Below are 27,272 nucleotides of genomic sequence, written 5' to 3' on the forward strand. Positions count from 1 at the left end.
ACCAGGACACTATTGACCGTCTTAAAGTGAATTTAGTGCATGTGAAAGGTGCAGGAAATACAGTTCAAACCATATACAAAACAACCTTTCCCTACACACTGTCCCACAGCCTCAACCAAGACCAGACCTGCTCTTACCATCTCTCATCTTTTTAATCACAGCCAATCCCAACAGTACAGACTTTCGACCTCTGTAAAAGGAGCTAAATCAGCACTCGTTTTGGCCACATATCTGACTAATAGTCGAAACTGAGCCAGAGGTGTTCACATTCATTTTCTGAAGTTTTCCAGCTCCCGAGCTATCCATCTGGACCCTGCAACTTGTATTGAACACAGCACATGCAGTTTTAATTTCAAAAAAAATTTTTTTAGACCATTCGGCAAGTAGAAAATCTTATAAAAAATAGAGGTTCCCTCCAGTAATTACTTTTATGCTCACAAAACTGAGATCTTCGGGGAAACAATTTGGTTTCTGAAATAATATGAAGTGCAAGCACAATGGATATATGGGAACCACCCCAGAAACAAAACTATCAGCTCATCAAAATTCTAATATGAAGAGTTAGTAAAAAATAAATTACTTAATCATCAGGGAAGACAAGGTAATTTTCGATATCTTGAAGAATTAATATTAACTATGTATCCCTAAAAATGCATTTCAAAATCTGATCGACAACACAAAGATGAGTCATCAAACTGTTCAAGTGTCTGGAATTTGGTTGGGCGTTTCTGCCAAAGCTCTCGGCGATGCACAGACCCTGGCGGCACAGCCAGCGAGAAGGGGATGGGGACGATCAACTTCACCATCGTTAGGAAGCATCAGCAACAGAGCAACGAGCTGCTTTTCAGAGAAACAGGTCAGCAAATGCTAGAGAAGCAAAAGGCGCAAGTGCTGATTCCAGCAGAAATTGTGTGTATTGCATCAGAAACTCTCCCTGTCCAACAGCGTCACTGACCAGCTCCACCAGAGCACGGCAGCGATAAGAAAACTCCCTCAAGCCCACGGGGAGCCCAGATCCTCGAAAGGTCCGTCTCCCTGAAGGAAACCCCCCAACATTTCAGTGATTTGGGATTTGGTTTTGCTTGTTCGCTTTTGAAAAAGGGGCACCTCTTTGGATATATGTTATCTGTAATTTTCCACCTGCTGACTGGCTGTATTCGTCTTGAACACTTGATATGACTGGAAGGGGCTTCCACGGTGATCCTGACCACAGGACGGGTAAAACGTCTGCTTTGGTTTTGGCAACAGCCTCTGAAGTGCGAGAATCCTGCAGCGCAAGGCAGTTACTGTTCTTCTGCCACGTACCGGAGAGAAAAGCGAACAAACTTGACAAAAATGGAAAGCATCTGTCTCGGGTTTGTTCAGCTTTTCTTGCTCGAGAAGGCGACTGGGTTTCAATCTCCAGGTTCCCAGGGTTCACCATCAATAAGCATCGCGTTAAACAACCTGCAAGACAGGCAGGAAGGTACATGGGGATGTACAAAAAAAAAAAAAAAGTACAAACCCCTCAATATCTAAATGTGACACAAAATACAAAAGCAGCAATTTTCCCCAGTTTTTTCTGTGTCATGAACCACTCGTGCTGCAATCCTCAAAGTCAATTAAAACAAACTACTCTGCACTTCCACAGCACCTTCTACCAGAGGGTTGTGCAGCACCTCACAAACACGACGTCTCGAGAAATCCATGGAAATATTAATAATCCAAAACGCATTAAAAGTTAGTTAACATGCCGCCATTCCTAGTTGGTCCTTAGGCAGTACATGACCAGCAGCCGCTGCCTGCGCCAACAGCTCACAGCCTCATTGGACAGGACAGAGCTGGGAAATAACATATAAGCAAGGGAGGAACAAAAGGGAATGGGAAAAAAAGGGGTTTTATAACACAGATGAGCTCAGTCAAGATCAGTGGAGGTTAAGCTAAACTAAAAGAAAAAAAATAAAAACCAGCAGGAGACACTAGAAGAAAAGTCAAAAATAAAACAGGGTAGGAAGTGGAAACATGACTGTTGGGAGAGAAGGGAATGTGAAAAAGAACGGCCAAGGTAAAAAGAAAACGAATCCTGTCAGCCACAGCCATGCCAGCAGAACAGGCAGCGGAGGACTGAACAAACTCTTGGCGTTTGGACTGTTGCACCCAGACGCTGCGTATCCCAGCGCTGGGCACAACCCAGCGGAACACACGAGTTCAGAGGCTGCTGTAACGACAGCGCGCTGACCTGCCGGCCCTCCCGGCTGTCCAGCCGGCAGCACCATCCCGTGTCTCTCATACACCCTGCACAGCGATGAGCTGAGCCAAGTCTGCAGCTTTTGCACCCAAAGCCTGTGTTGCACTGGCACATACCTGAGCATCCGCGAGGAACCACTGCCCTCCGGGCTGTCTCTCGGCAGAGGCAGAAGCGCAGCGGCAGGAACAGCCCCAGCACACTTCTCCAGCATTTTAAAGCAAACGTTCTTTAAAAGCCATATCCCAAATCACTCCCGATTTTTTTTATTGTTGGTGTCAGGCCCTCCTTGCATGTCTAAATATTTGAGAGAGGAAATTGCGTCTTAAACTGTGTAGCTAGCAATTTCAAGGCAAGAATAATCTGGGAGAGACAGTAAGAAAAAGCCACAAAAATCAGAGGTACAACACTAGAAGAAATGCCTGTAAATACCCACATCTTAGAGCAGGGGGAAGCTGGGTCACTGAAGTGCGCATAGGGGCTGTCGTCTGACAGAGGACTCCTACAAATCCAGCAGAAATTCTTCATGCAGCTTGTACACGTCATCTTGTTACAACCATCTATTTTCTGAGAGGGGACGGAAATGAGAAAGAGCATTAACAAAATCTGACCATGTCAGGCCTGTCTCTAAACGATAAAAGTCCTCAAACACGCATCAACTAAGGAAAACATTCTACTCTGACTCCATCATAACACTGATATTTTTTCACTGTATAAAAGAACTTGGAGCCAGAATTACAGAACTGTAAATGGGTTATAATGCCAACAACCCTGGCAAACAGTATTTTCCTAAAGCCAGTTTTATTTCCTGGCTGTTGTCTGAAAGAGCAGCAGCCTGAAACGCATGGAAAACAAAGGGATTCGTATGGATCCATATTCACCCTGGATCTTTCGAGTACCGGAGGCTGAACGATCCCAGCTGCTGGATGTACTCAAGTCCCTGCGCTCCAGAAGCATCACCTCCTGTCTGTGTAACACACAAAAATGGTTCTCTTCCCATGTCCTAGAAATCCACCTTTCCTGGTGAACTTGGAGGTAAACAAATAAGTCTCTGTTCCAGGCTAAATACAGAACTGACTTAACTTCGGTTCTGTTAAGAGTTATTCCGATTCTCCAGCCCTTTCCCTCTGTATTTACCTCTATGGGGGCAGCACAGACAGGACAGGCCTTGGAGTTGTTGTCCAGCCATTCTTCACTGTCCATCTCCTCCAGGATTTTCTCAATCACTCGTTTCCCATAGCATTGTTCCATAAGTTTTTTAGTTTCCCGATTTGCTTCTAAATAGTCTTTTCGCAAAGTCAGTAATTTCTCTGGGGAATAAAACAAACCAACCAACCAAACCCAAACAAACAAAATAAATCAGCTTTTCTAATAAAGAAGTCCAGCTAATAACAGCATAATTATTCTCAAAGGAAATGAACATCATTAATTCAAAAGCAAGTAAAACATTAAAATATATAAGAAAAGCATGAGAACATTAAACCCCCTCTACCTCCAAATTCAACGCTTCTACAAGTTTCATTATAAAAGAGACCAGCCAAAGGAATTAGAACAAATCTACAATGTAAAATAATGGGAAAACATTCATACTGTTTCTGACCACACATTCAGTAAATCTTTGTTACGTGACTTTGAGGCCCACCGGACAGAGGAACCTCCACCTGATTCCAATCTCAACTCCGACAAGAGAAAGTGGTGGATTTGCAGGAAAGGGTCAAAAAAGGCACATGTACAATTTTTCTTCCCTTGCTATGGCCTCTCAGAATTTGGCAATCAGCAGCTTAGGGACTTCCTGAGCTGGGGAGGGTCATCAAGGGAATATTTTGAATGGGCAGCAACAGACCTACTCCACATCGATCTAATTTTTTTTTAGAAAGCTCACGTGGCGATGAGCTTCCTTGCTCAATTTCTGACTTTCCGTCTTTTTCACATCCCGCTTAGTTGCTTCTCAATGCAGTTCTGAAATCTGACGACTCACCTGCCGTGAGCTGACATGGAGAGATCCCGTGGTACGTCCTTCGACAGAACGTACAAAAGGCGTAGTTGCAGTAGGAACAGATGCCAGTGGTGCTCTCGGGATCCTTCATGACCGGGGTCTGGCAGCCGCGGCGGGGGCAATACACCACGTCTGCCATCCTGTCCAGGCTGGACTGCAGCAGCAGGCGGTCGTAACGCACAAACAGCTGCTCTCCAACCAGCTCCTTCACCTGGACCAAGACCAAGGAGAGATGACGTGTCTGAAACGCGGAGCCTGCTGGCGTCAGCAAAAAGCAGTGAGTCACACAATCACAGAACGTCAGGGGTGGGAAGGGACCTCGGAAGCTCATCCAGCCCAATCCCCCCGCCGGAGCAGGAACACCCAGATGAGGTTACACAGGAAGGTGTCCAGGTGGGTTGGAATGTCTGCAGAGAAGGAGACTCCACAACCTCCCTGGGCAGCCTGGGCCAGGCTCTGGCACCCTCACCATGAAGAAGTTTCTTCTCATATTTAAGTGGAACCTCCTGTGTTCCAGTTTGTACCCGTTGCCCCTTGTCTTATCATTGGTTGTCACTGAGAAGGGCCTGGCTCCATCCTCCTGACACTCACCCTTTCCATATTGATCCCCATGAATGAGGTCAACCCTCGGTCTCCTCCAAGCTCAAGAGCCCCAGCTCCTCAGCCTTTCCTCACACGGGAGATGCTCCACTCCCTTCAGCATCTTCGGGGCTGCACTGGACTCTCTCCAGCAGTTCCCTGTCCTTCTGGAACTGAGGGGACCAGAACTGGACACTATTCCAGATGCGGTCTCACCAGGGCAGAGCAGAGGGGAAGGAGAACCTCTCTGACCTACTGACCACCCCCCTTCTGATCCCCCCCAGGTCCCATTGGCCTTCCTGGCCACAAGGGCCCAGTGCTGGTTCATGGTCATCCTGCTGTCCCCCAGAACCACCAGGTCCCTCTCCCCTACACTGCTCTCCAACAGCTCATTCCCCAACTAATACTGGAACGTGGGGTTGTTCCTGCCCACATGCAAGACTCTACATTTCCCCTTCTTAGATTTCATTACATTTCGCCCCGTGCTCGCTGGATGGCAGCACAGCCTTCTGGCGTGTCAGCCACTCCTGTCAATGACAAAGAACCTACAGCAGGGATGAATCCACTCTAGAGTCTCCAAGAGGTCATGAAAATGCTATTTCAATAAAGATTAATCAAATGAAAAGCATGCACTGTGAAATGCAATGGGACATCCAATCAGGCCTCTGGCCGATGCCAGTGCTACTAAAGTGAGCAAAGCTGTGTGCCAAGTGATCCAGGTTTAACTCCGAGGCCTCTGTGTGACTCACGCACATGAACAAACCTTCCCCAGGTACGGTCATAACGCTCACCATGACAAGCCACACCTTGTGTGCCATAATCACCAGCACATTACAGAACTCGACCGTCACCGCTCACACATTTCATTACCTGGCCAGGAGTGGCAACCGACGAACACTCCGAGTCGGGGCAGCTGAGATACTGGACCTGCCCGTCCCTGATCTGGATTTCGAAGTAGTCCTTCAGGCATGCTCTGCAGTACACGTGGCTGCACTCCATGAAGTACGTACACTCGCTGCCCAGTTTCTCGCAGAAGCAGATATTGCACAAGAACATCTTGCTGTCGAAGCATTTCCTCCTCTGAGCCTGGTCCGAGTCCAAGATTTCCCCGATCAGACTCGACAGCGACTCCACGTCCTGCACGGCTCTTGCATCGAGGATTTCTGCTCCAGCCGCAGCCGCGCACGCTGCACCCTCGCACTGCTCAGCGTCGGCAGGTTCCAACGGCGGCCCACTCTGCCCGCTCCCTCCATGGCACATCTTGAGCTCATACGGGGAGGAAATCTTCAGATAACTCAGTGTTTCTTCCTTCAGAAACTGCATCCAGGCAAACAAGACCACGGAGCCTCGATTCTCTTCCCACATGTCGTCCAAGTGCCTGCAAAGAGCGCTGAGCTAGAAAACAAAAACAATTGCAGGGCTCAGGAAGTTCTGACGACTCGTTACTCTTTGCCTCTCCTCCCATGGTCCTCCTTAGTGCCAACTTACATTTCACATTCTGGAGGTGTTAGTACACACATGAAATACATACAAAAATAATGCTCACAGATGCAGCTTTCACTCCTCCGCACGGTGACCACATAACAGTAAGTAGGAAACAAAAGAAGAGCCAACTGAAAGAGCAACGTAATCTCTTATGTCTTCATTTGACTTTCATCTACTGCACTAACATCCCCCAGAGCACTAATAGTCATGAACTTAGCCCAGGCCACTAAAACTCTGTTCAAATGTCAAAACTATTTTGCAAACCTGGGCTCGGGAGAGCCATTTTCCACGGAGGGTGAACACGGGTGGGGAGGTTGACGGGTAGTCAGGTGGGAGCTCAAAATTCAGCACAAGGGGAGGCAGAAAGCTGACGGTGTATTCGCTGCGGGTGCTCCGGAGGGTCTCTGCGGAATTGCCTGAATCAAAGACGATTGAGAAATAACAAGAACGTGAAAACTAACTAAATGCAACTCCTGGTGACAGCACCCAATATAGCTCATTTCATTGGATACAGTTCTGGGTTTAACATCCAACCCTCAATAACTCAGCTTCTCAGGGCAGTCATAGTTCATGGAGTTGTATGTACATGGTGAAATCAGGAAACACCAGAACTGTAAAATATCAGATCCTCCATATACGAAGGCCACGGAAAGACATATCCTCAAGGAAAAAAAAACCCACACGTCATAAATGAACTTAACTATTCCAAAGCAATACTATCACTCATCTCTAATTTTAAAGCTCACTGAGGAGGTTACACGTATGAGGATGAAATCACCCACTCAGATATAAACCCAAACAGCACGACGAGCACGGAACAGGGTCAGTCCTGGCTCTGTCGCTCAGAGCTCCTACAGGTCACTAGAGCAGCAAACACCGGAGCATCTCCTGGCAATGAGCCCAGCCAAACCTCATTTTGGAATAACACAAAACATCCAACTCACCATTCACAGAAATTATGAAGTCTTGGGGCAACTCCAGAAAAATCCTCGTTTCTCCTCCTTGGGCGGACTCGGATCTCTTAAACACATCCTCATCGTAAATGCTGGCCAAAGCCAGCAGCTCGTCCTCCTGAGCTTCTTTGTCTTCTGAAGACATGGAGAGTTGCTGTGGAGGTGACACCACGCTACAGCATCAACTGAATTAACACGGCCCAGTCAAACCATTCATTTGGGCTATCGACATTACGCTGCTATAAGATGACTTAGACACTCAAGTAACTCACATATAACAATAGAAAATATAATTAAGCTTATTTTACAGGTTGAACAAATATCAATAGCTGTAGAAAATAAAAGACACCTTAACAGAACATTGGAAAGTCCAAAGGAAATTGTCTATGAGTGTTAGTGGCTAAAGACAGTACGTCTCGCCTGGTGTTATAAAACAAAGAAGCAAACAGCTGCATTTGTGATTGAAGCTATTAAAGACATCACCAAGCAGCTTCAAACCCTCCACAGGCATCTCGTAGCTGCGCTGCTGTACAGCTCTGGAGTTGGGGCAACAAAGCCCCATTTCATCAATTACCTGTTCACGCCCAGCCGGGCAGCGCAAGTCGCAGGTGCCGGTTGCCAGCGCTGAGCTCCTGAGCGCTCCTCTGGGGAACCAGAGACCAGAACTTTTATTGCCGTGACAAACATCGACCTTTGTCAGCAAAGCGCACACGGTTATGGCACCGGAGCCTCTGGGCCCTCCGTATCCAGCAAACAAACGCCGCAAGGGATGCGAGTCCCTCGGCATTCCCGTGACTAACGCTGACAAACATTCGCTCCCGCCCCGCACCCGCGGATTCCCCTTTTCTCCGCTCGTTTCTCCGCAGCAGCCGCGGGCGCCGCGATCCCGCCGGGCCCTGGGCCGCCCGCAGCCCGCCGGGCCGAGTGCCCCCGGCCGCCCCGCTGCCGCCCCCGCCGGCCCGGGGCTGTGCGCTGCCCAACGGCGGAGAAGACACGGAAGAAAGAAGCGGAGCCCGTCCGGGAAACGGCAGAAAGAACCGGGGAAAAAACCAGCGAGGAGCCCCAGCCGAGCGTCCAGGTCGGGCTCCCCCCGCGAGCAGTGTCCGATCGGCATTTCGCTTCCAGCCGCTCCCCCCTCCCCGCCTCACACCGCGCCCGCAGCGCGGGGAGCAGCCGCACCGCCGGCTCCCCGCTCCCCGGAGCCCGGCTGGGCCCGCCCGCCCCGCAGCCCCCGCTGCCGCCACCGCCCCGCGGCCCGGCCCGGCCCCCGCCTCACCGGTTCCTCCCGCCGCGGGACGGCGAGACGAGGAACCGGGCCCGGCCCTCCCGGAACGGCCCGGCCGGCGCCGCGGCCCAGGGGAGGAGGGAACGGCGGGCGGAGCCGCCGGCCCGGCCCCGCCGCGCGCGCTCCGCAGCGCCCCCGGCGGCCGGGAGGACCGCAGCGCCCTGGAACGCCGCCACGAGCCGAGCCAGATTCTACCGATAGGAATCCCCCAGATAGATCTGCTCTATTTCATTAACACGGGTTTTAATTGACGTCTGTAAAGCACAGCTTCACCCCTGTCAGCAGGAAAAGCATTAAAGACTTCACAAAGAGCTCCCTGCCCACCTACAGTAAAACAGTAGCCACACCACTCACACCAGCCCCTGGCAATCAATAGCTGGAGCAGGCGATCCAGGAGAATCCAGTGCATTTATTTCTTGCAATGTCTGAATACGTGTTTCAGCTTTAGTCTTTAACACATACAAATTAATGTTTGCAAGTTCAGTGACAATCAGTACTAGAAGCAAATCAATGCATAAAGCTTAGAGTAAAAAAGGCCAAATCATCTTTTCCCAAGGGGAAAAACAAACAAACAAAAAACCAACACAAAAAACCAAATTAACAAAAAAAAAAAGCATTCCAAATGAAGGCCTCATGGAAGTAAGCATATCCCCTTCAGAGAAGTTAGGAATAAGTCAGAATCAACTGCTGGTGGAGGCAACTAAAATACAAGTATTTATTCTTTCTACAAGCAGCTAGTTTAACTAGACACAAAGTTTACATGGTCTAACCAGCTGGGGAGCTTGCCAGGAATTACTTTTGTGTCTAAGAGCACATTTTAGTCTGGTCTGCAAGAATGTACAAATGCTGCTCTACACATCAGATAAATTAATCTGATCATCCACGGTAGAAGGGCACCAGCTAAGGAATAAACACACCGATACCACCACCCACCGCTCTCCAGACCTTGTTTAACCATTAACTGTTCGAGCACAAACCAAAATAAAACCTGGAGTATCATGTTAACACTAAAGCAAGGCCTAGCTTAAGGCTCAGCTCCAGGAGGAGCAGTCCCTCTCCCCCTTACAGTCCTTGCGTTAACGGGCATTGCTGCAGAAGGCCCCCCAGAGAGCGAACCAGCAACAGTGGTTGCTGTTTCACTACTTTAAAGATTGACTCACCACAGACATTAAAAATGAAGAATCAGCTTAGGGCTGTTTCTGTAGGTTTAATAAGAATACCAAAACTTCTAAACACAACCATACTGGCAAGAAATACTGCTTAGTGGAGTAGTAGCTACCTGCAGGTTCTGACTTGATGCATTGAACAAACCTCTCCAGAAGTTGCTAGGAGTACTGTGGTATTCACTTGCTTCAATTTGTATTCAGAACATACAAAGTTGACAACTTAAAGCTTTATTGTAGTTTGCAATAGTATAAACAAGTGCTGGAATTCAGTCAATGTCCATTTCTGGAAGCTTCTTGTCGGGGGCGGCGGCAGCAGCGCCCTGCCCAGCAGCCTGGGCCGTGCTCTCAGCGTCTCCCTGCCCATCCGTGGGACCATTGGGTTCCGGTGCTTTCTGCTCCTCCTTGGGCAGTTCAACTTTGGGTTTTGGTTTTGCAACTATGGGATTACAAATACTCGTCAATTCCTAGAAAATGGAGAAATAAAGCACTGTAAGAAATGGTTTATCTACTTCAACGTCTTGCTCCAATAAACCTCTGCCACCCACAGCTGGATGTTCAAGCTGAGGGCTGGTGGCCCCCAAGACACACTTAACAGATTCACATCCACTCACTCTCCTGCTCCAGATTTCCTACCTCAGAGTCTTCCTCTGAGCACACACAATTAGACCCAGAATGACTAGTAGAAATACAGTGAATTATGCAGAAAGACTTACTTTAGTTTTAGCTTGTATGTCTTTAGCTTTTACAACTGGGTCCAAAGTAAGAGTCCTCTTGTTTTGAAGATTAAGTTTATTGTTCATCCACTCCATGGCCTCATTTGCGCTCTTCTCCACTTTCGCTACATCTGCTTCATCTAGATGGTCATACTGTTCATCCTGAAACAGCCAAATTAGTAGTAGTGTGCAAATATTATTTGTGAACCTGTAAACCACATGCTTATTTCTTCAAATTTTTTGGCTTCCAACTACTAGAAAGACCAGTCAATAGAAGGCTGTTCTAGTTAGCAGAGCAATTAAGCTGATCACCCACAGGTCTGTAAGTAGAAAACAAATTCTACTGCTGCTGGCATTTTCCCTCCATGAGGAAATCAATACTTGAGTAAAAAAGACTGCCAGATTTTCAAGCCAAAATCCACTTCTGAGAATATGGGAAATATCAGGAACTCAGAAGCCAGGAGGTTGCACCAGCATTTTGTTTAAAGGAGCTTCCTTTAAATTCAGAAAATATCTGTCCCACTTCCTTGCATTTGCCAGAAATTAAGTATGGAAATACCTTTGCTTTGAATGCATGAACAGTTTTCATGTACTGTTGAATCTGTTTCCCTAATTCCTCAAATGCTTTTGGTCTTTCCTCCGATTCTTGAAATCTCGCCTGAATGGGTTGACCCAGAGTCTGAAACAAAGTACAACAGTTATCAACAAACACACAGTGTCACAGTACCATCTTGCAGGGTTTGACAGGACACAGACAGTTCTGAACTCCTTGGAACTTTTCCTCTTCCCTCCACTTCCAGACTGAGTGTCCCTCGACCCTACACCGTTGCAGGTCTACTGGAGATCTGCTCCTCATATACTTCAGAAGTGAACCAAGTCATTTGTTACCAGTGCTAACCTCCCGATCAGCAGAACACACGCAGCTCCCCGCTTGGGCAAAGGTCTCTAGAGTCAGTAAACTCCAATGGGAATGCGAGAGCCACTTACCTTCAATTCTGTCAATTTATCAATGTAAATTTGTTTGGGTTGGTCTTCACCATCTTCGTAAAGCCAATTTTCTGTATCTTCCAGCTTCAGTGTGAAACTATTTCGGTCCTGAAGCAAACCATACAAAATAGGTAAGTGAGATAATTCTGTTAGATGGCAGATGGTATTAAGTGATACTTGGAACCTTTTTGGAAGGGTTACATTTTTGGAATGTGAAGAACTCTGTCTGAAACTAGGCTATTTTAGTGAAAAAAATCAGAAATATTCTTCAGTATGGCTTTGAGGTGGAGACCAGGCCTAAGAAGAACCATCCATGACACCCACAGTTTAGATCAATACTGTCACATAAAAGCCTGTTTCTCTCCCTGTCCCCCCATTTTTTTTCCTTCATATTTTCATCACCACTGTGCAAGCAAGTCTGAGAACAGAGTGAACCTTCTCTTTAGCAAAGGTGTGATGGATCTCGCCTGACTTATCCCATTTTAGCTGTGAGCTGGGTATCTAGGCCCTGCACACACCTCGCTGGCAAGGCTCTCATTATAGTAAATGGGGATCTAGTGGAGTTCAGTGATTCATCTGATTAATGAAGTCATCTAACTTCAAATTATATTAATCACACACCAAGCGCTATTAGTACAGTAGGGAAAGTTAATTAGTAATACCAAGAGATTTTTAGGCAACCTGCTCAGATACAGATGCCTGCATTTAGTCAGACTAATCCTACTTATTATGTTCTTAGGTAGGGTTGTTCTTTGATTTTTTTTTTTTTTAAATCTTAAACTATTCCTAAATACTGAAAAAAAGCCAAAACAGAATAGGTTGCCTTAAAATGATCATGCAAGTGCTCCTACTCTATTTCAGTCTGAAAGCACATGTTCTGATAATATCTTAATTGCTGCAACTGTTTTGGAAAAGAACACACAATATATCCTGGGTACCATCTGCTTGTACTCAGGCCACATGCAGAAGGTTATCTGCAAAGCTAGAAAAGTTAAAACCCATTTCTCCAAATTTAAAGTCTGAAAACATAGTTTAAGTAAACATAGTATCTGATACGATAAGTTATTAAAATACAACTGTTCACTGTAACAAAATATATTAGAAGACAGTCGAGCTCGCAATACTTACATCTTCACTAACAAATTTCTCATAAATACTGCAGAGTTTGTCTCTCATTTCATACACATACTCTTCCACTGCATTCTTGGCATCATTCCGCTCCTTCTCCAATTTATCCTGCATTATCATTTTGCCCTGCGAAGAAGTTGTCCAATTAGTTGGCTGAACAGCCAGTTATTTAACGTTTATTGTCAGGATACCTTGTTAGCAAAGCCTTGACTAAAGATTTTGAAATGTTGTCGTTTACAGAACTGCTCTAAACACAGCACATGGATAAAAACTAACTTTGGGTTGGGTGGGATACCCAATACAGTACAGAACAACCTCACTCCAGCTGAGGGACCTTCACCCTGGTGGCAGCACCATCAAGCATGTGCAGGTCACCCTGTGAACCTGCTTTCCTGCAGAACTGCTCTTCAGCAGAGCTACTGCACTCACTTAACAGCAATAATGCATTTTGGCTCCATGAGGCACTGTTATTCACCTCAGAAAAACTGCATGTGTTTTTTCCTTTTCATCTTTCCTTGATCACCCTTGACCATTACCCATGTTTAACGAACAGCAAAACTTCTGTAGATCAACTAGTGAAGTTTTTAGCTTGGGCAAGTATGAGTTTACCTCATTCTCAATGAATAAGTTCAGCATATCTTTCCCGATCTGCCACACCAACTGGTTCTCAATGGGAAGGTCTACTGTAGTTGTCTTCACTTTGGCCTTCTTGGCTTGAGGTGGCTGATCCACTTTCTTGTCTTTTGAGTCACCCTGAGAAGTCTGCATTAAAGAAATACATTCCAAGTTAAAACAGCATCACCAGTCAGTTCGATCGAGTATTCAAGACTCGTAACAGAAAGTATTACTGAATTAGTGCACCTCAACATCAGGACTACATACTGCCATTCAGACACTTCAGCTGCTCAAGTCAGAGATAATTAATGCAACTACTGACCTTTTCTGGCACACTGACTACATTCACAGGGGTGATGGTGCTTGTGGTAGAACACTTTTCTAGAATTTAAGTTACTGAAAACTAAATTATTTCTTTCATGAACAGGAAAGTTCACCCATTTTATCAGTACTAGATCACTTGGCAGGTCTGCAATTATCCATGTCTTTTATGTATCTCTAAAGCTCTAATCACAATACAGACTACCAATATATTCAGATAAAAGTTTAGCTTGCAGAGCAATGACAAAGGCAGCAGATATGCTCACACACTGCAGATTCTCACGAATCTTCCAGAAGTATCCTGTAAGGAAATGGAAGTCTCAGATGTTCATATTACCTCCATTTCTTCCAACTCTGCCTTATTTTCAGGTTGGACCTGCTGTTGTTCTTCAGTCTTTTGTTGCTCTTCCTGGTCTACTTGCATCTTCTGAAATTCATGAAGAGATGCAATGTGACATATTAAACAACGCATAATACAGATTATTTCTTCAGTTCCTAAGCTGATCACTTCACTGACACCTAATGTTCTTTAGGCAAAGGAAGCAATGGCTGGACCTGATGATCTCAAGGGTCTCTTCCAACCAAAATGATTCTATAATAATGAAAACTGAAGTAGAGTCTCAAGACAAAAAAATAAGCTTCTAGTCTTTGCTTAGGCAAGCCACAGCTCACTCCTAGCACCATTAAGAACTTCACCTATACCTCACAATCATGGTTTCAAACCTGTCACTGACATGACATACTTCAATTAGTACTTCATCATATCTTCATATTTTAGTTGTTGGACACATCTACTAAATCCTTACACAAGTCTTAGAACCTTAATCACAAAAGCAGTTTTCTAAGTAGCTAAGAGCAATGTCATCTATTACCTCCTCCTCTTTCGCATGCTGATCTGTTTCCATAGGCTCTTCATTCTCATCAGATTTATGAACCTCCACCAAAGATGCACTTGAAACACTGAAGATACCGTGGATATTTACTCTGACTTTGACTTTCACTTTTGAACTGGATCCATCTGTTTGAGGAGTGACCTTCTGAACCAAGAAGTGAGCTAAACAATCCCAGAGAGAAAAAGCATACCATTTGATTAACTTAATCGCCAAATGTAAAGTAAAACCTGACTGTTGCTGACAATAGATCACTGCGATGCACTCAGAGGATATCAAATCCTACTCGAGTCAAACAATTCAGTGTTTTAGTCAGCAATACCAGGATCCACAGCTATTAGAAATTCTCTGTGGTACACTGTAAAAGCTGATATTACTTGTATCACAGTAAAAGACCACACAATTCTGAGTGTGCTCCTTTCAGGTTTGCTCCAGCATTCGGATGCTCTTTATTTAGCCTATTTGTCCACAAACCTCATGTTACTCCACTAATCTTAGCAAGGACCCATGACTTTGGAAACCTGTCCCTACAGCATTTGAAGTAGGTTGCACTTTCCAGACTATATTAATTAGACAGAAAGAAGGCCTGAAACATGTACAAGACTATTAATAAAGCTTAGAGATACAGAATGGTCTTAACCTATAGCAGGATCTGGGTAAGGTAACTCCTTGGGAGAACTGTAGTATGCCTCAAGTGTAAAAGGTTCCTTTCTGTAGAAGGTGAGGACCTTCGAAAATGGAGCAGCATGGTTCTTGGGAAAGACCTCACAGTCACTGTAGGAGAAAACAGAGTATTTGTTCAGGATGTGGTATAGTGCATCTGATAAAGTTAACAAAACTTTTCTAGATACTCTTATTCCTTAATGAAAAGCTTCTTAAAGTAACGAGAGTCTCCTACCCTTCTAGGTTAAAAAAAAGACCAAAAGCCACATAGGAAGTGCTTAAACTGCTACCCAACCTTGGATTTGTTTTCTACTGTCATTAGCTTCAGAAAAAAGTATCAATTTGAATTGTTAAACAGGCACTGTTCTAAATGTGTTGTTACTCAATTGTAATCAGTTAGTTTTAAGCTGTATGTAATCATGCAAGACAACTGAATTTTTTACCTTAACCCTTCCTCTGCTGGTGAATTCCATCGTAAAGAAATAGGATACGGTATCAAATCTGTGATAGAGAATTCTCTCACTTTGAAAGCCGGGGATAAAATAGCACACTGGAAGAACACAAGAGCCATATTACAAACATTCAGACTTCAGGTGATAGTCATTTAATTCAGCAAGTAGCTATTTCTGCTGCTCTATGTGCAGATTTACTCTAGGTTAAGGGAGATTAATACTGATAGACTTGGGCCCTGCATGATAAGCACTGGACACTCATATGTACCCTTCCTTTTCAGGAAGCTGGCATCACCTGTTCATGCTGAAAATGGAAACACACAAGTTTTAGTTCAGTCTCATCACATTATTTGGATTGCTATGCTTAGGCTACTGATTTGTTTTTAGTGCCAACACAAAAAACCAGAAAACCTCAACTAAAGTTACTTTTCAAACTGACACAGTACCAGGTTTTTTGTGTACTCTTTTGAAACAGATCCCAATAGCTGGTTTGTACATCTGATGGAACAGAGCTGTGAGCACATACTAAACATCAGAAGACAGAAATGAGGTGATCAGAGGAAAATTAAGGTGCATTCAAGAGATGGCAGCACTAGTAACTCCAGCCATTCACCAGTGACTGGTTCCAGCTCAGGACAAACTTCCAGCAGCAAGAACCTAAGCTTTCATTTCAATCCATGTTATTAAGCAATTGTAATTTCACAACTTTTATCAACAGTGCTGTAAAGATTCCCCCCCGCCACCCCTTCTTTATTAACCCAGGCCCCAAGTGGAGCCTGGAGGGGACAACATCATCACATGAGCTTTATCAGCTTCCCAGCGCAGGCACAGAAGCAGAGCACATGTTTCACTTCAACAAGCTACACTGATCCACTGGTTTGGCTTAAACAGCACAAAGGAATCACGTAAAGCTGCTGTTCTCATCTTTCCAACCACTCTCCTGGCTTATTGAAATCCATCCTGTGATACGCATGAACCATCTTTCTTGCTACCTGTGGACTCTGGCTCAAGTATTTATGGATTTCAATCAAAACACTCACAGCCAAGACAAACAGCACTTCTTACCTGCAGCGCACAACCTCGTGCAACAGCCTCATCTGCATTCAAAGTTGTGCTGACTTCTTTGCCAAAAAATTTACTGATCTTCTCTTTTACAGCAGGGATTCTTGTGGCACCACCAACTATCTCTACTGCATAAATATCCTCCTTCTTTAACTCTAGAAAGGAGTCAGACAACAGTTTTTATAGATTAAATATTTGTTTTACATGAATACTCTGACATTGTAAACTAGAAGTTTGACTAGACCACCCATTATTTTAAGCTTGTTCTCTAAGTTTCTAAGCAATAAGAATTTCAGATCTTAGCTTGCATGAAAGAGGTTTAAAGCTCGTAACTGCTAAGCAAGAAGTTGTTAGCTATGCTAGATCCATGTGTCCAAGTTCTGTCAACACCCCAAGGAAGCCCGTTACAGATCTCTCCTCCAGAGCAGATGGCAGAACGCGCGCACACTTACTGGCCTGCTCCAGAACGCTGCGAAGGGGCGGCTCTACTCTTGCCAGCAGTCCATCGCACATCTCTAAGAATTTGCCTCTGTTGAAAGAAGTCATCAATAAAGCCACACAACACACCATGTGCAAGTCAATACTGCAAATACAATGGAATGCCAAAACTGAAAGAATGCCATTTTAACTATGCATTGCAAGGCTTTCTCTCTCTCCCCAGTCCTAGTTTTATACTTATTTTAGTATATTCTTCCAGGCAAACTTGGTATTAGCAATCTAGGCACACCTGCAACCTTCAGAGCCCTTCCTCCTAACCCAAGGTCACTGACCAGTCTCTACACATTCTCATTTTGAGCAGCACCCCTGCACAAGCTGTTCTTGCATTTCCCAACCCCGTCCAGTCCTAAGAACTGGTGCTTTATACCAAGATTCTTTCTTGACTAAAGCAACTTGAACAAAGGAACACTCTAAAGCTTTGTAAAAGTATAAACTTTACCTGTTCATTGTTCCAGAGACATCTATATCATTCATGAAGCATTCTATGTTCATCGGGAGATCAGAGGCATTAGCGCTCATCAGTTTTTTCAGTTTTTCACATTCCTGGTATAGCCTCAACAACGCACGTATCTTTGACTTTATGTCTAGTTTATACTTCTTCCCAAATTCTTCGCAGAAGTATTCAACTAACACCTCATCAAACTTCCTGCCTCCAAGTGTGGTGTCAAATGCTGTAGCAAGAACCTTAAAAAAATTGAACTCTTCAGTAATAATACAATTTTTCATTACTTCAGTGAAACCAATTAAGCTATTCTCTTACATTTCAGGGCAACCTAAGTAGCAATCACTAACACCTGATAGTTTGTGGATTGCAACTGCAGTAATACTCAGACATCCTAAGATTTTTTTTTTTAAAGCCTACCAAATCTAAACCACAATTATCCTATGCCTTTTGTAGCCACCATTAGATATATGCCCAAATGCTGTTGGAGAAAAATCACCGTTACCACAAACAAATTCTGGCAGCTACACAAATATCAGACCTCTTTGTGAATGGTAATTCGCACAAGAATTGTAGTGCATACATACAGCAGTTACAAGTTTCAAGGGGAAAAAAAAAAAAAAAAAAAAAATCATGTGCTATGTCAAATGCTAAAAAGCAGCCATGGGCACCCAGCCTTCCTGTGATAAGGAGGCAACTTTTGGAAGAAATTTAAGACGACAGGGCAGGGCTTAGCAACACAATCTGTTCAGTAACTTGTACTGCAAGCAGCCCAGAGTTTCCAAACTCTGCTCAGCCACTGTCAGTTTGAATCATATCCGTGTTTAATATTTGATGCCTCATAAGGGTGGAACATGCTTACACCAAGCTAAAAATAAAACACTGAGAATAAGTGTTATTAACTCTTGCAAATAGGTGCTCATTTTTGATGAAGGAATTATCTGCAAAGAACATCTGTAGCCCATTCACCTCAGCTGATTCTACTCTTTAAATATATTGGCAGCTTAATTTTTTTTTTTTAGGAATAGAAATCAGTAACTATTCTCAATACACTCTCAGACCACGTTTGGTCTCTAAACTGTTTTAACTGCCTTGCTGTCCAGCTCTCCACACTATACTCAAAAGCATCCCTTCAGTACTTCTACGGTTTCAAAGTTCAAAAGACAAATCTGAAAGAAACACAAAGCAGACTACACTTCCTCACAAGAGGAAACAAAACTACAGCAAAACTGATGTTTTCAGAACTCTTGCCTTCATTTCACTACCCTATGCTTCAGAATTTGTGTTTGTTTCTCTACCAGGTTAAGAGAAAGTTACTGGAACTGCAAAAATCCAGATTGTAGTCTTAAGAGTCAACTAAGAAGTGTTAGTATTTGCTGGAAAACAGTGATGCTTTGGCAAATTACACTTACTAGTAACTAGCTTGCTTAGCTTGCACTTGCAGCTTTAAGTAATTCAGAATGTTTTTATTCCTTTGCACGAGCACCACAGTGAGTGTTAAAAAGATGTCTGTCACTTAGACCATCCTAGGGATTCCTGTTTTAATGGCAGATCTCATGACTGACCTAGAGTGGTTTTTGAAAGCAGCATCCAGTCAGATATGCTAATTTCTGAACAAATAATTCATTCCAGGGTTTTTCTGCTCTGCCAAAGTCTGCGGATTAAGGCAAAAGCTCAAAAGCTCTCTAGTTCCTTGCCCTACTTTTAACTCCAGACAAAGCATGATTTTCAGAATACGAATTGAGCTGTCTGGGCAAGCCTGCCTGTCACAGGCCGTGTATCTACTGATGAATATTTCTACTGGCAATTCAAATGGATGCATAACAGATTGTTTACTTTCAGTTTTCCTTTGTTGAATGCACAAACAGAAACTTGATACGCAGAATGCCCCATATCCACAAAAACAACATTCCGTGGCTTCTCTTCCAAGGCAGGCAGGTCTTGCTTATAGATTCCATATGCAAGGGCAACTACACAGAAACAAGAGTCAAAGAGCATAGTTAGGGCATAAATAAATGGTACATCAGCAAACAGCATTAGCATTTCATGCTGCAGAAATCGATACCTCATTAAACAAAATTCCCAGTGCTAAAGGAACATGGCAGAACATTAAACAGTATCAGCCCCTCCTAGTAGCTGCATTAAAACAGGATCAGGGACAGATTAAAAGCCCTTTTATTCAATAGAACTATAACATTGAATGAGGGAGAGAGAAAGGAAGTTATTACCTGCAGTGGTTTCATTTATTAGTCTCAGACAGTTGAGACCAGCAATCTGTGTAGCATCCATCACAGATCTCCTTTCTGCATCCGTGTAGAAACAAGGAACCTAGAAGATCAGACAGTATGAACATTTAGAAGAGCCATCCTTGGCAAGGAGTCGCACAAGTGTGCAGTACAGAGGACGGCTCAGGTATCCTTCAAATGGGATGGCCATTTCAGATGCAGTAGAGAAAAAGCAAAGAAAACATTACAGGAAGACTAAGCTACTGCAGCGAACCTTTTCCCATTCCCTCTCACAAGACACTCATTTTAGGAGCAAAAAACTAGAAACAGGTATCAAATATTATTTATTCTGCTAATTAGCAGCAATTTAAGACATTTTACCATTAATGAAGTAAGTCCACTGAAAAAGAGATATGAGAAATATTCAAACAGAAAAGACAAATACCTGAATATTCAAGCTTAATGGGCAATTTCATGCTGCAATCTTTTCAGTGCATGATACCAACCAAACATGTAAGACTTACTATCATGTACTTACAGAAACAACACAGTCAACTACAGGCTTCTTAAGCGCATTCTCAGCAGTCTCTTTTAATTTGGTAAGAAGCATTCCTGTCACCTGTTCAATTGTAAAGTTTCTTTCTTCTTCCATATACATGGCCTTCAAATAAAAATTGTGTACACACAGATTATACTACAGTAAAAAGCATGCACTACAAGCATAAGGAACACATGCAAGAAACAGTCTCTACTAAAAATCGAGCTCAAGAAGTAATACAGCTCTATACACCCTTCTCTCCGATAGCCCAGCTTGCGCATGTCAAGCACAAGCAGATAATACATAAACTCTGGAATGCACATTTAAGAACTCACATACACCAAGCTGCTCTGGACAGGTATTTTTTTTAATCCTGATTGTTAGGCAATGCCTAGGATGCCCTCCTCCCTGCTCTTTTGGAGTAACTTCAATAGTTATTGCTCAAATCAGGTGTTCAGCCATTGTTGAAATAGACAAATTTTTACCATTTCAGCTGAATTACTACTAAGCTGACATCCCACACCCTTGTGATATCTGCACAGCATCTAAATAAGTACATTAGTCAAGCAGCTGCCTTCCAAATTCACTATGGAGTGAAGGGAAAATGCAGTACTAAACAGTTTGTGTGGGACTTGCTTTGCAAAGCGGAGAAATTGTGTAACTGTAAAATCAGTCTCACCTAACACCTGCAGAGACCATCTGCACTATTAGCCTTTACTCCCTATTGAAGACTTGCCATTTACAAGACAACAGAAACTACAGCAAGCAGATTCAAAAGAAAGAGATAAGAGGAAACTTATCAGTTTCCTCCTCTGGCTCTGTTTCAAATATGCCAGACTTACCTTGATGCCAGTTGAGCCTGTTGGCAGCTGGACAAGTTCATAGGCAAGGCTTGCTTTTTCAGCTTGAACAAAGGGATCTGAGAATGCACGACCATGAAATCTTTTAAAACTTTGTACTGTATTCTTTGCATTTGAAATAACCTAGAGGAAAAGAAATCTTTAATACAACGTGTCAGGGGAACATCTGAATTTCAAACAGAAGACAGCGTTTTGTTCTCATGCTTCTCTCACCAGAATATTTTTATCATTTGTATCTTAAGAGTGTCAAGGCAGTTGCTAGAAGGCAACTTCCCTCCAATTGCTCAGGTAACCTACAGGAATTTCAGATTTAAAATAAAACATATGGTAGAAAACTGAGCCAAGATTTTATCAAAAATTGACTACAACAGCACTCAACTTTCATAGTGCATGTGTAGGACACTCTTTAAATACATTAGCAAAGTGTCTTTCCCATTTACCTGTCTCCTACCACCCTACCTTTCTATTGCGTTGCAGCCAGTCATTCTGCAAACATAACAAACTGGTGCAAACTCCAGTTCGGGCCGATCACATGCACGGGACAGTCAACACACAGATATTCGCAAAACAGCTCCAGGACCTTGTCATGAAGCTTTAAAAAGTCAGGAGGACCCCAAGCTGATTCTGTCCACTCAATTGAACTGCATTTTATTAATAGCAGACATCAGTGCAAATGGAGAAGTGAAAAATCATTACAGCTGTTTTCACATAGTGTTTTCACTGGTTTAATTCCTTTGTTTACATTAGAGCAAGACACATACTGAAAAAATACAGCAAGTGACAAATCAGACAAGCACTGTACCATCCAACATTTACTTGTGATTCAGTTTCAAGTGTCTATTTCGTAAGTAACCTGGGTTTAATTTGCTGTAAGTTTAGTTTCTGCAGGACATACCTCATCTCTACTGGATCTCTGTATCAATGAATTTCTTTAAGCTAAGCAGACACTCAATTCCAGAAAAAACATCTGTATTTAGTTCTAGTACAGTTCTTCTGGTCTTGAATAACATGGTTGTGTCCAGTCAATTTTGTATTCTAGATAATGAATCTTCACACATCTCTAGGTATTTTAGGCTAAGAAAAACCAAGTGTTTGAGTAGTCACTTCCTGTAGAAGACTTCGAAAAAAATCATGTTTTATAGCGGTTTTACGGCAACACAAGATAAGATACAGCAGGACCCAACTGTCATGAGCAGGACAAATCAGCTGAACTTCTCAGTCCCCAGATCGTATTTACCTACCTACACCAACAGAAATTCCAAGTACAAGCAAGAATGCCCAAGATAGATATTTATGTTGTAATTTAACCAAAGACTCCAGAAAGAGATAAATATATATATATATATATATTTACATTCAAATACATCCCCTCTCTGCCAAAACTATGCACTTAGTGGAACTCTCTATTGAATGTATTCACATAATTAAAACCTATCGTAATGCACATGAACTGGAACAAGCTAAAACAGGGTGAAACACTACCGCTTAGCTTTAAAATTTATTTTTAGGTTGCAAATGTGAAAAGTATTTTTCAGAATCTCTTAAGAGGCAAAGGTTGGTTGTTTTTTGCGGGTTTTGCTTTGGTTTTTTACACTTCATTCTGTGCAAGGATCAACCCTTAGATTTCTATCCAAGATGACAAAGCAGCATTACATACCAAACACCTGAATTAAGTTCAGCTGTTCATTACAGCTACAGAAACAGCAGGACACCAGCTCAGAGACATTTGTAAGCTTCAGTGATACAAAAACACATTGTGCTAATTTGATTTTTGACTAATAAAGTTGCTTTTACCCAAACTATATACCCACCTGGCTTTTAGCTGCAGCGCCAATTGAGCGATTCTTGGGTCCAAAGGATATACATGATCTATAATGAGAAGATTTCCAGTTAGTATGTGATTGGCAGAACCACACTGCATATCTTTTTGTTAAGAAGTGTTGATAAAACTAATTAGAGCAGAGATACTTTAGGCAGCATTTGGTCCATTGAGGAAGTTGGTCACTCACTGCAATATACGCATGGAATATTCTGTGAATTCTGGAAGGAAACAAGCACTGTAAGTTAAAACAGCAACGTTCCTCACTGCAGAACAGCACTGAAACCAGACTTGTTCATGCTGCTTCAAGCTTTACATCTAAGTAATAACTGGGTAGACACTTTATCTCAATAATTACCCATGTGTCTAAGCCACTCAAAGGTAAGTTGTTCACTAATAATACAGGAAACAGTCAACTGTTCTGAAGAAATACACAAGGTAAATCAGATATTAAAATCTTTGTCTGTACCAAATGCTAACCAAACTTTTCAGTTTTAAAGCAAACTCCTCAAGTGCAGGAAGACAAAACCTGTAGAGAAATAGGGGTGTTTGAGTTTCATCTGTACTCACTGGAATAATTACAAAACTAAGAAACATACTTTACTCCAAACTACTTCATGACAGCTTGCAGTACTGAATAAGCTGGAATGAAAAAAAAAAAAATCCTCCACTTTGGAGAAACTCCTAGTTCTATTAAGCCTCTTAGTTTACATATTTAACAAACTGTAGAAGCCCTAACAAACTTAAATCCAGCCCTCTAATCCAAGGTTCCTTGTACCACTGAGGTGAATCTATTGGGGAAAAACGTTGCTACTAGTCAAGCAGATATCTACTGTTCACACGACATCCTAACAGCGTGATTAAGCTGCTCTCTATGCAGCAGGTCAAGAAACTGCTTTCCAGCAGGGTTATGCCATGGGCTGCCACAAGAAACTGATTCCAGCTCAGCCTAAGGTTTAGAATTGGTCTTCCAAACCAAAACTGTCAAAAGCATAACTGAAGACTAGAGTGATATAATTGCATTGGTTTTATATCTTCCTCCAATAACTTAATGAGTGAAACAAGGCCCACCCTAAAGCATCCAGTGCAACAGCATTCACTTTGTGAATGAAATGAGCCTAAGGCCCATACTGAGGGAAGAGGAGCCACAGAGTACACAGCTAAAAATCTAATGAGCCTTGAGCTGGAAGCTAGTTATTATTTTACCCTGGTCTCCAGAAAGGAATTAAGACATGAACATTAATTGTTCATTTTCTCCTAGACAAAAAAACCCCAACCCAAAACAAAAAAAAACACTACAGGCACGAAACCCCCAAAACAAACAAACAAAAAACCCCAAACAAACAAAAACCAACTACTTCACTGCTAAATTCACAAGCCATCATATCAGTGCTCAACCACCACAAACCCACTAACTTAGACTACAGAACCCTTTCAACCTGCCAGTCTGTCTCAAGAGAACCATCCAGCACAGTAATCAAAAATCCAGGCTTCTGTATTACACACCGGGAATAAACCCCTGACAGGCATATACTCTTCTCAAACACACTTGCCCCTGCTCAGCTGTACCAACAGGCGCTCTCCTCCACGGAGCTGCCGTGGGAGAGCTGTACCAGCTCCCCTCCTTCCCCTCCTCCGGAGTTCAGTCTGGCTCCCAGCTCAGCCTTTGGGAGCCACCCAGGGACCCAGTGCAGAGGCAAGTTAAACTGGGAAGAGGGAAAGAAGGAACAATTTTCAGGCAGCCTCACTCCCCAGATCAGTCCACCATCAGAACCAGGGTTAACTCATTAAATACAAATTATACTAGTACACAATTTTACTGGCTGTTGAATAACTAACCATGACACTTTAGGTAGAAACACATAACCACAGTGAAGGTCATCAGAGGTCTAATGAAGCAATGTAAGCAGAGCTTTGAACTTCATTAGCACACCCACCGACACTACTTCACCCTCAGCCTCCCACCCACTCCCACGTCCCCAGAAGACACTCCCGGCCCTGCTCAGCACTGAAAACCAGCACTAGATCCATAACACCAGTTACAACTACACCTAATCCCAGTCCCTTCATCTTCATGGAGACAATGAAACTACCTTTCCCCCCACCCTGCCTTGATTTTTACTACTTTTCTCTACCACTTTTCCATTTTAGGAATACCATATTCAAAGACAAATGTGTTTTGCACTGCTTTTGGATATACAAGTTCAAATTTCATAGGATTCTGGAAGAGTCCAAGAAGAGAGCTGAACACAGATTCAGTGACAGGATCTGTGCCACTGAACCAGGTACCATGTGTTCACTAGAGTTTCCTTTATTAATACAAATTATTACAATAACACATCTACTAATCCTTCCCAAAAGCTGGATGTCATCGTAGAAAACATTAACTGGTGTTTAACCCTGACCTTGAGTAGATTCCTAAGGAAACCTGTCCCTACACCTTGCATGTCCCTCCAGAGCTCACTGAAGAAGTCAGTGCTTGGCATTTCTTTACAATCAGGCTTTTTCTGTTTCCAAGACAGGCATTGAAAAGTCATTGAAAATTTCTTTTAATAGATGTGTTTGCTTACAGAATGGTTTTCTGCATTCCCTCAGAACAGTACTTGGAGATTAAGTCCTGTTAAAAACTCTATCATTTTCATTATGCTAATTTTTTCCAATTTCACTTCAGCTTTTCATAAGCTTCATAAGCCTTTCCTGAAAGATGCATTGTGTCAGATATTTTAAATGGCTCATCTCCTCCGGTGACTGAGATTTGTGTTCATATCTCAAACACATATAAGCAGAACCTCAGCTCTCCGAGGGCTAGATGCCCAGAGCGCTTCAGAGACTGCTTTGAAATGCTTCACATTAAACATTTTCTTAGTACATATAACCTTTAAACTTCCATATTATTGATAATCCTAAAGAGACTAGTCCTTACTATAGCACATGTATTAAATGAAAAGTTTCCTTCTTTTTATTCGTTGCTTAGAGACTGTAACAGGCAAACAGAGCTGAAGTATTGTCTAGTGACAACCCAACACCTGATACAATGGTCTCACCAAGGCAGTTTTTTATTTTACTATCTGCTTAAAATAAAGCTGTACTACGACATAGACTAAGCTGCAGAAATACTTTTAAGCCAGTTTTCCAAGTTCCTCTCCAGGTTCGATGTACTGCAAGTTCCTTTTCCACCTTTATTTTGCAGTCCAATCTGAGAAGAGGTTTACCCCAGTTCTCTCTCTCTCCTTCTTAGCAAGTTTCTTATTAAAAATAGGCAATGCACACTCATCTTGAGAAATGCGTTGGGAGGCCGACTTGCATAAGCAGATTTAGAATATGTTATACACACTGCAAAGTGTAATGTACTTCAAGAGCAAGTTCACCAGCACACGGCACTGGAGCTGGTCCCCTTGCAGGAACACAGGCGTCTGAGCTGCGCTGTGTTCACACTGTGCTTCCCCATCCCAGGAACTTCTCAATCTGGTGGCTGGTTTCAAGAGTTTGAAAGACCCAATACTCAAAACAAGTGCGATTTTTTTGAGAACCTCGGCTGGACAAAGAAACACAGAGACTGAAGGAAAGGCTGCTAGGGAGCTTTTCCAAGCTGTGACCCAAGGGAAGCAATAGGCTCGCAGAGCCCAGTGCAGCATCCAGGTCCAGCTACACTAGGAGAAACTGGCCTCATACTGCAGGAGAACACGCGGGAAGGCAATTAGATATATAGGAAATTAAGCTTCGAGACTTCCAGCGGTGAAAGGTACGGTTGCTTTTTTTTTTTTAAACATATATTCACAGACCCTGTGCTTTTAATCACACAAGCCTTTCCTCAAGGAGCACAAGGTGGTCGTACCACACAAGAAAGAAACGAGCACAGAGGGTCATCCGGAACGCCTCTCCGCGTTCCTCGCACGACACCGGTTCTTTTCTTTAGACACTTATTTAACAAGCCCGCTTCTCCCGGCCCGCCGTGGCCGCCGCTCGCCTCCCCCCCGGCACCGCGGGCAGGCCGGGCCCCGCGGGCGCCCTCCCGTCAGCGGCGAGGCCGCCGCCTCAGCCCCACTCACGGCGTGCTGCGGTCGCTGTACTCGTTAGCGATGGTCTCGATACCGCCGGCGCGGGCCACGGCCACGTAACAGCTCTGAAAGCCCAGGTCGATGCCCACCACCGACATCGCTGCGACGAGGGGAAGGAGCTGAGGCGCCTGTGGAGCGGCCGCTCGGCCCGTTTAAATGCGCGGCGGGCGCTGCCTCCGCGGGGCGGGGGAACTTCTCGAAAGATCCCGTCGAGCCGGCGCCGAGCGCAGCTCTGAGAGGAAGGGGGGAGATCTCGCGAGATGATCGCCGGGCGCTGCGGCGCAGGCGCGGGAACGAGCAAGGGGCGGGGCTT

At 43.7% G+C, this 27,272-nt stretch overlaps 3 protein-coding genes across 5 annotated transcripts; 1 reads left to right on the forward strand and 2 right to left on the reverse strand.

Moving 5' to 3' along the window:
• Positions 1-11: 11 nt before the first annotated feature.
• Positions 12-8,626, reverse strand: LOC135994018 (E3 ubiquitin-protein ligase RNF14-like). Of its 3 annotated transcripts, none has more exons than XM_065644287.1 (10): positions 8,514-8,626; positions 7,812-7,928; positions 7,229-7,391; positions 6,549-6,700; positions 5,670-6,194; positions 4,203-4,431; positions 3,362-3,534; positions 2,661-2,791; positions 2,344-2,521; positions 12-1,446 (listed from the first exon to the last, which is right to left on the reverse strand). In XM_065644287.1, the coding sequence occupies exons 3-9, from the start codon at positions 7,380-7,382 to the stop codon at positions 2,503-2,505; spliced, it is 1,383 nt and encodes a 460-aa protein (XP_065500359.1). In that variant the 5' UTR covers positions 7,383-7,391; positions 7,812-7,928; positions 8,514-8,626; the 3' UTR covers positions 12-1,446; positions 2,344-2,502. The 3 variants fall into 3 exon arrangements, with proteins under 3 accessions (XP_065500359.1, XP_065500357.1, XP_065500358.1); XM_065644285.1 differs by having other exon boundaries at positions 7,812-7,881; positions 8,514-8,625; XM_065644286.1 differs by having other exon boundaries at positions 7,812-7,881; positions 8,509-8,609.
• LOC135994089 (basic salivary proline-rich protein 1-like) lies at positions 7,954-8,723 on the forward strand. Its single transcript, XM_065644389.1, has 2 exons — positions 7,954-8,008; positions 8,104-8,723. Exons 1-2 carry the CDS (start codon positions 7,954-7,956, stop codon positions 8,721-8,723), a joined length of 675 nt encoding a protein of 224 aa, XP_065500461.1.
• Positions 8,724-8,846: 123 nt separating this feature from the next.
• On the reverse strand, positions 8,847-27,203 carry HSPA4 (heat shock protein family A (Hsp70) member 4). The gene is made up of 19 exons (XM_065643927.1): positions 26,951-27,203; positions 22,894-22,951; positions 21,065-21,205; positions 20,223-20,345; positions 19,688-19,787; positions 19,296-19,429; positions 17,457-17,701; positions 16,972-17,048; positions 16,523-16,674; positions 15,449-15,555; positions 14,983-15,116; positions 14,325-14,506; positions 13,790-13,879; positions 13,126-13,278; positions 12,517-12,642; positions 11,389-11,496; positions 10,961-11,080; positions 10,402-10,563; positions 8,847-10,152 (listed from the first exon to the last, which is right to left on the reverse strand). Exons 1-19 carry the CDS (start codon positions 27,055-27,057, stop codon positions 9,955-9,957), a joined length of 2,517 nt encoding a protein of 838 aa, XP_065499999.1. The 5' UTR covers positions 27,058-27,203; the 3' UTR covers positions 8,847-9,954.
• Between the last annotated feature and the right edge of the window lie 69 nt (positions 27,204-27,272).

The sequence above is a fragment of the Caloenas nicobarica genome, chromosome 13, assembly GCF_036013445.1.
Source record: "Caloenas nicobarica isolate bCalNic1 chromosome 13, bCalNic1.hap1, whole genome shotgun sequence".
Lineage (NCBI taxonomy): Eukaryota > Metazoa > Chordata > Aves > Columbiformes > Columbidae > Caloenas > Caloenas nicobarica.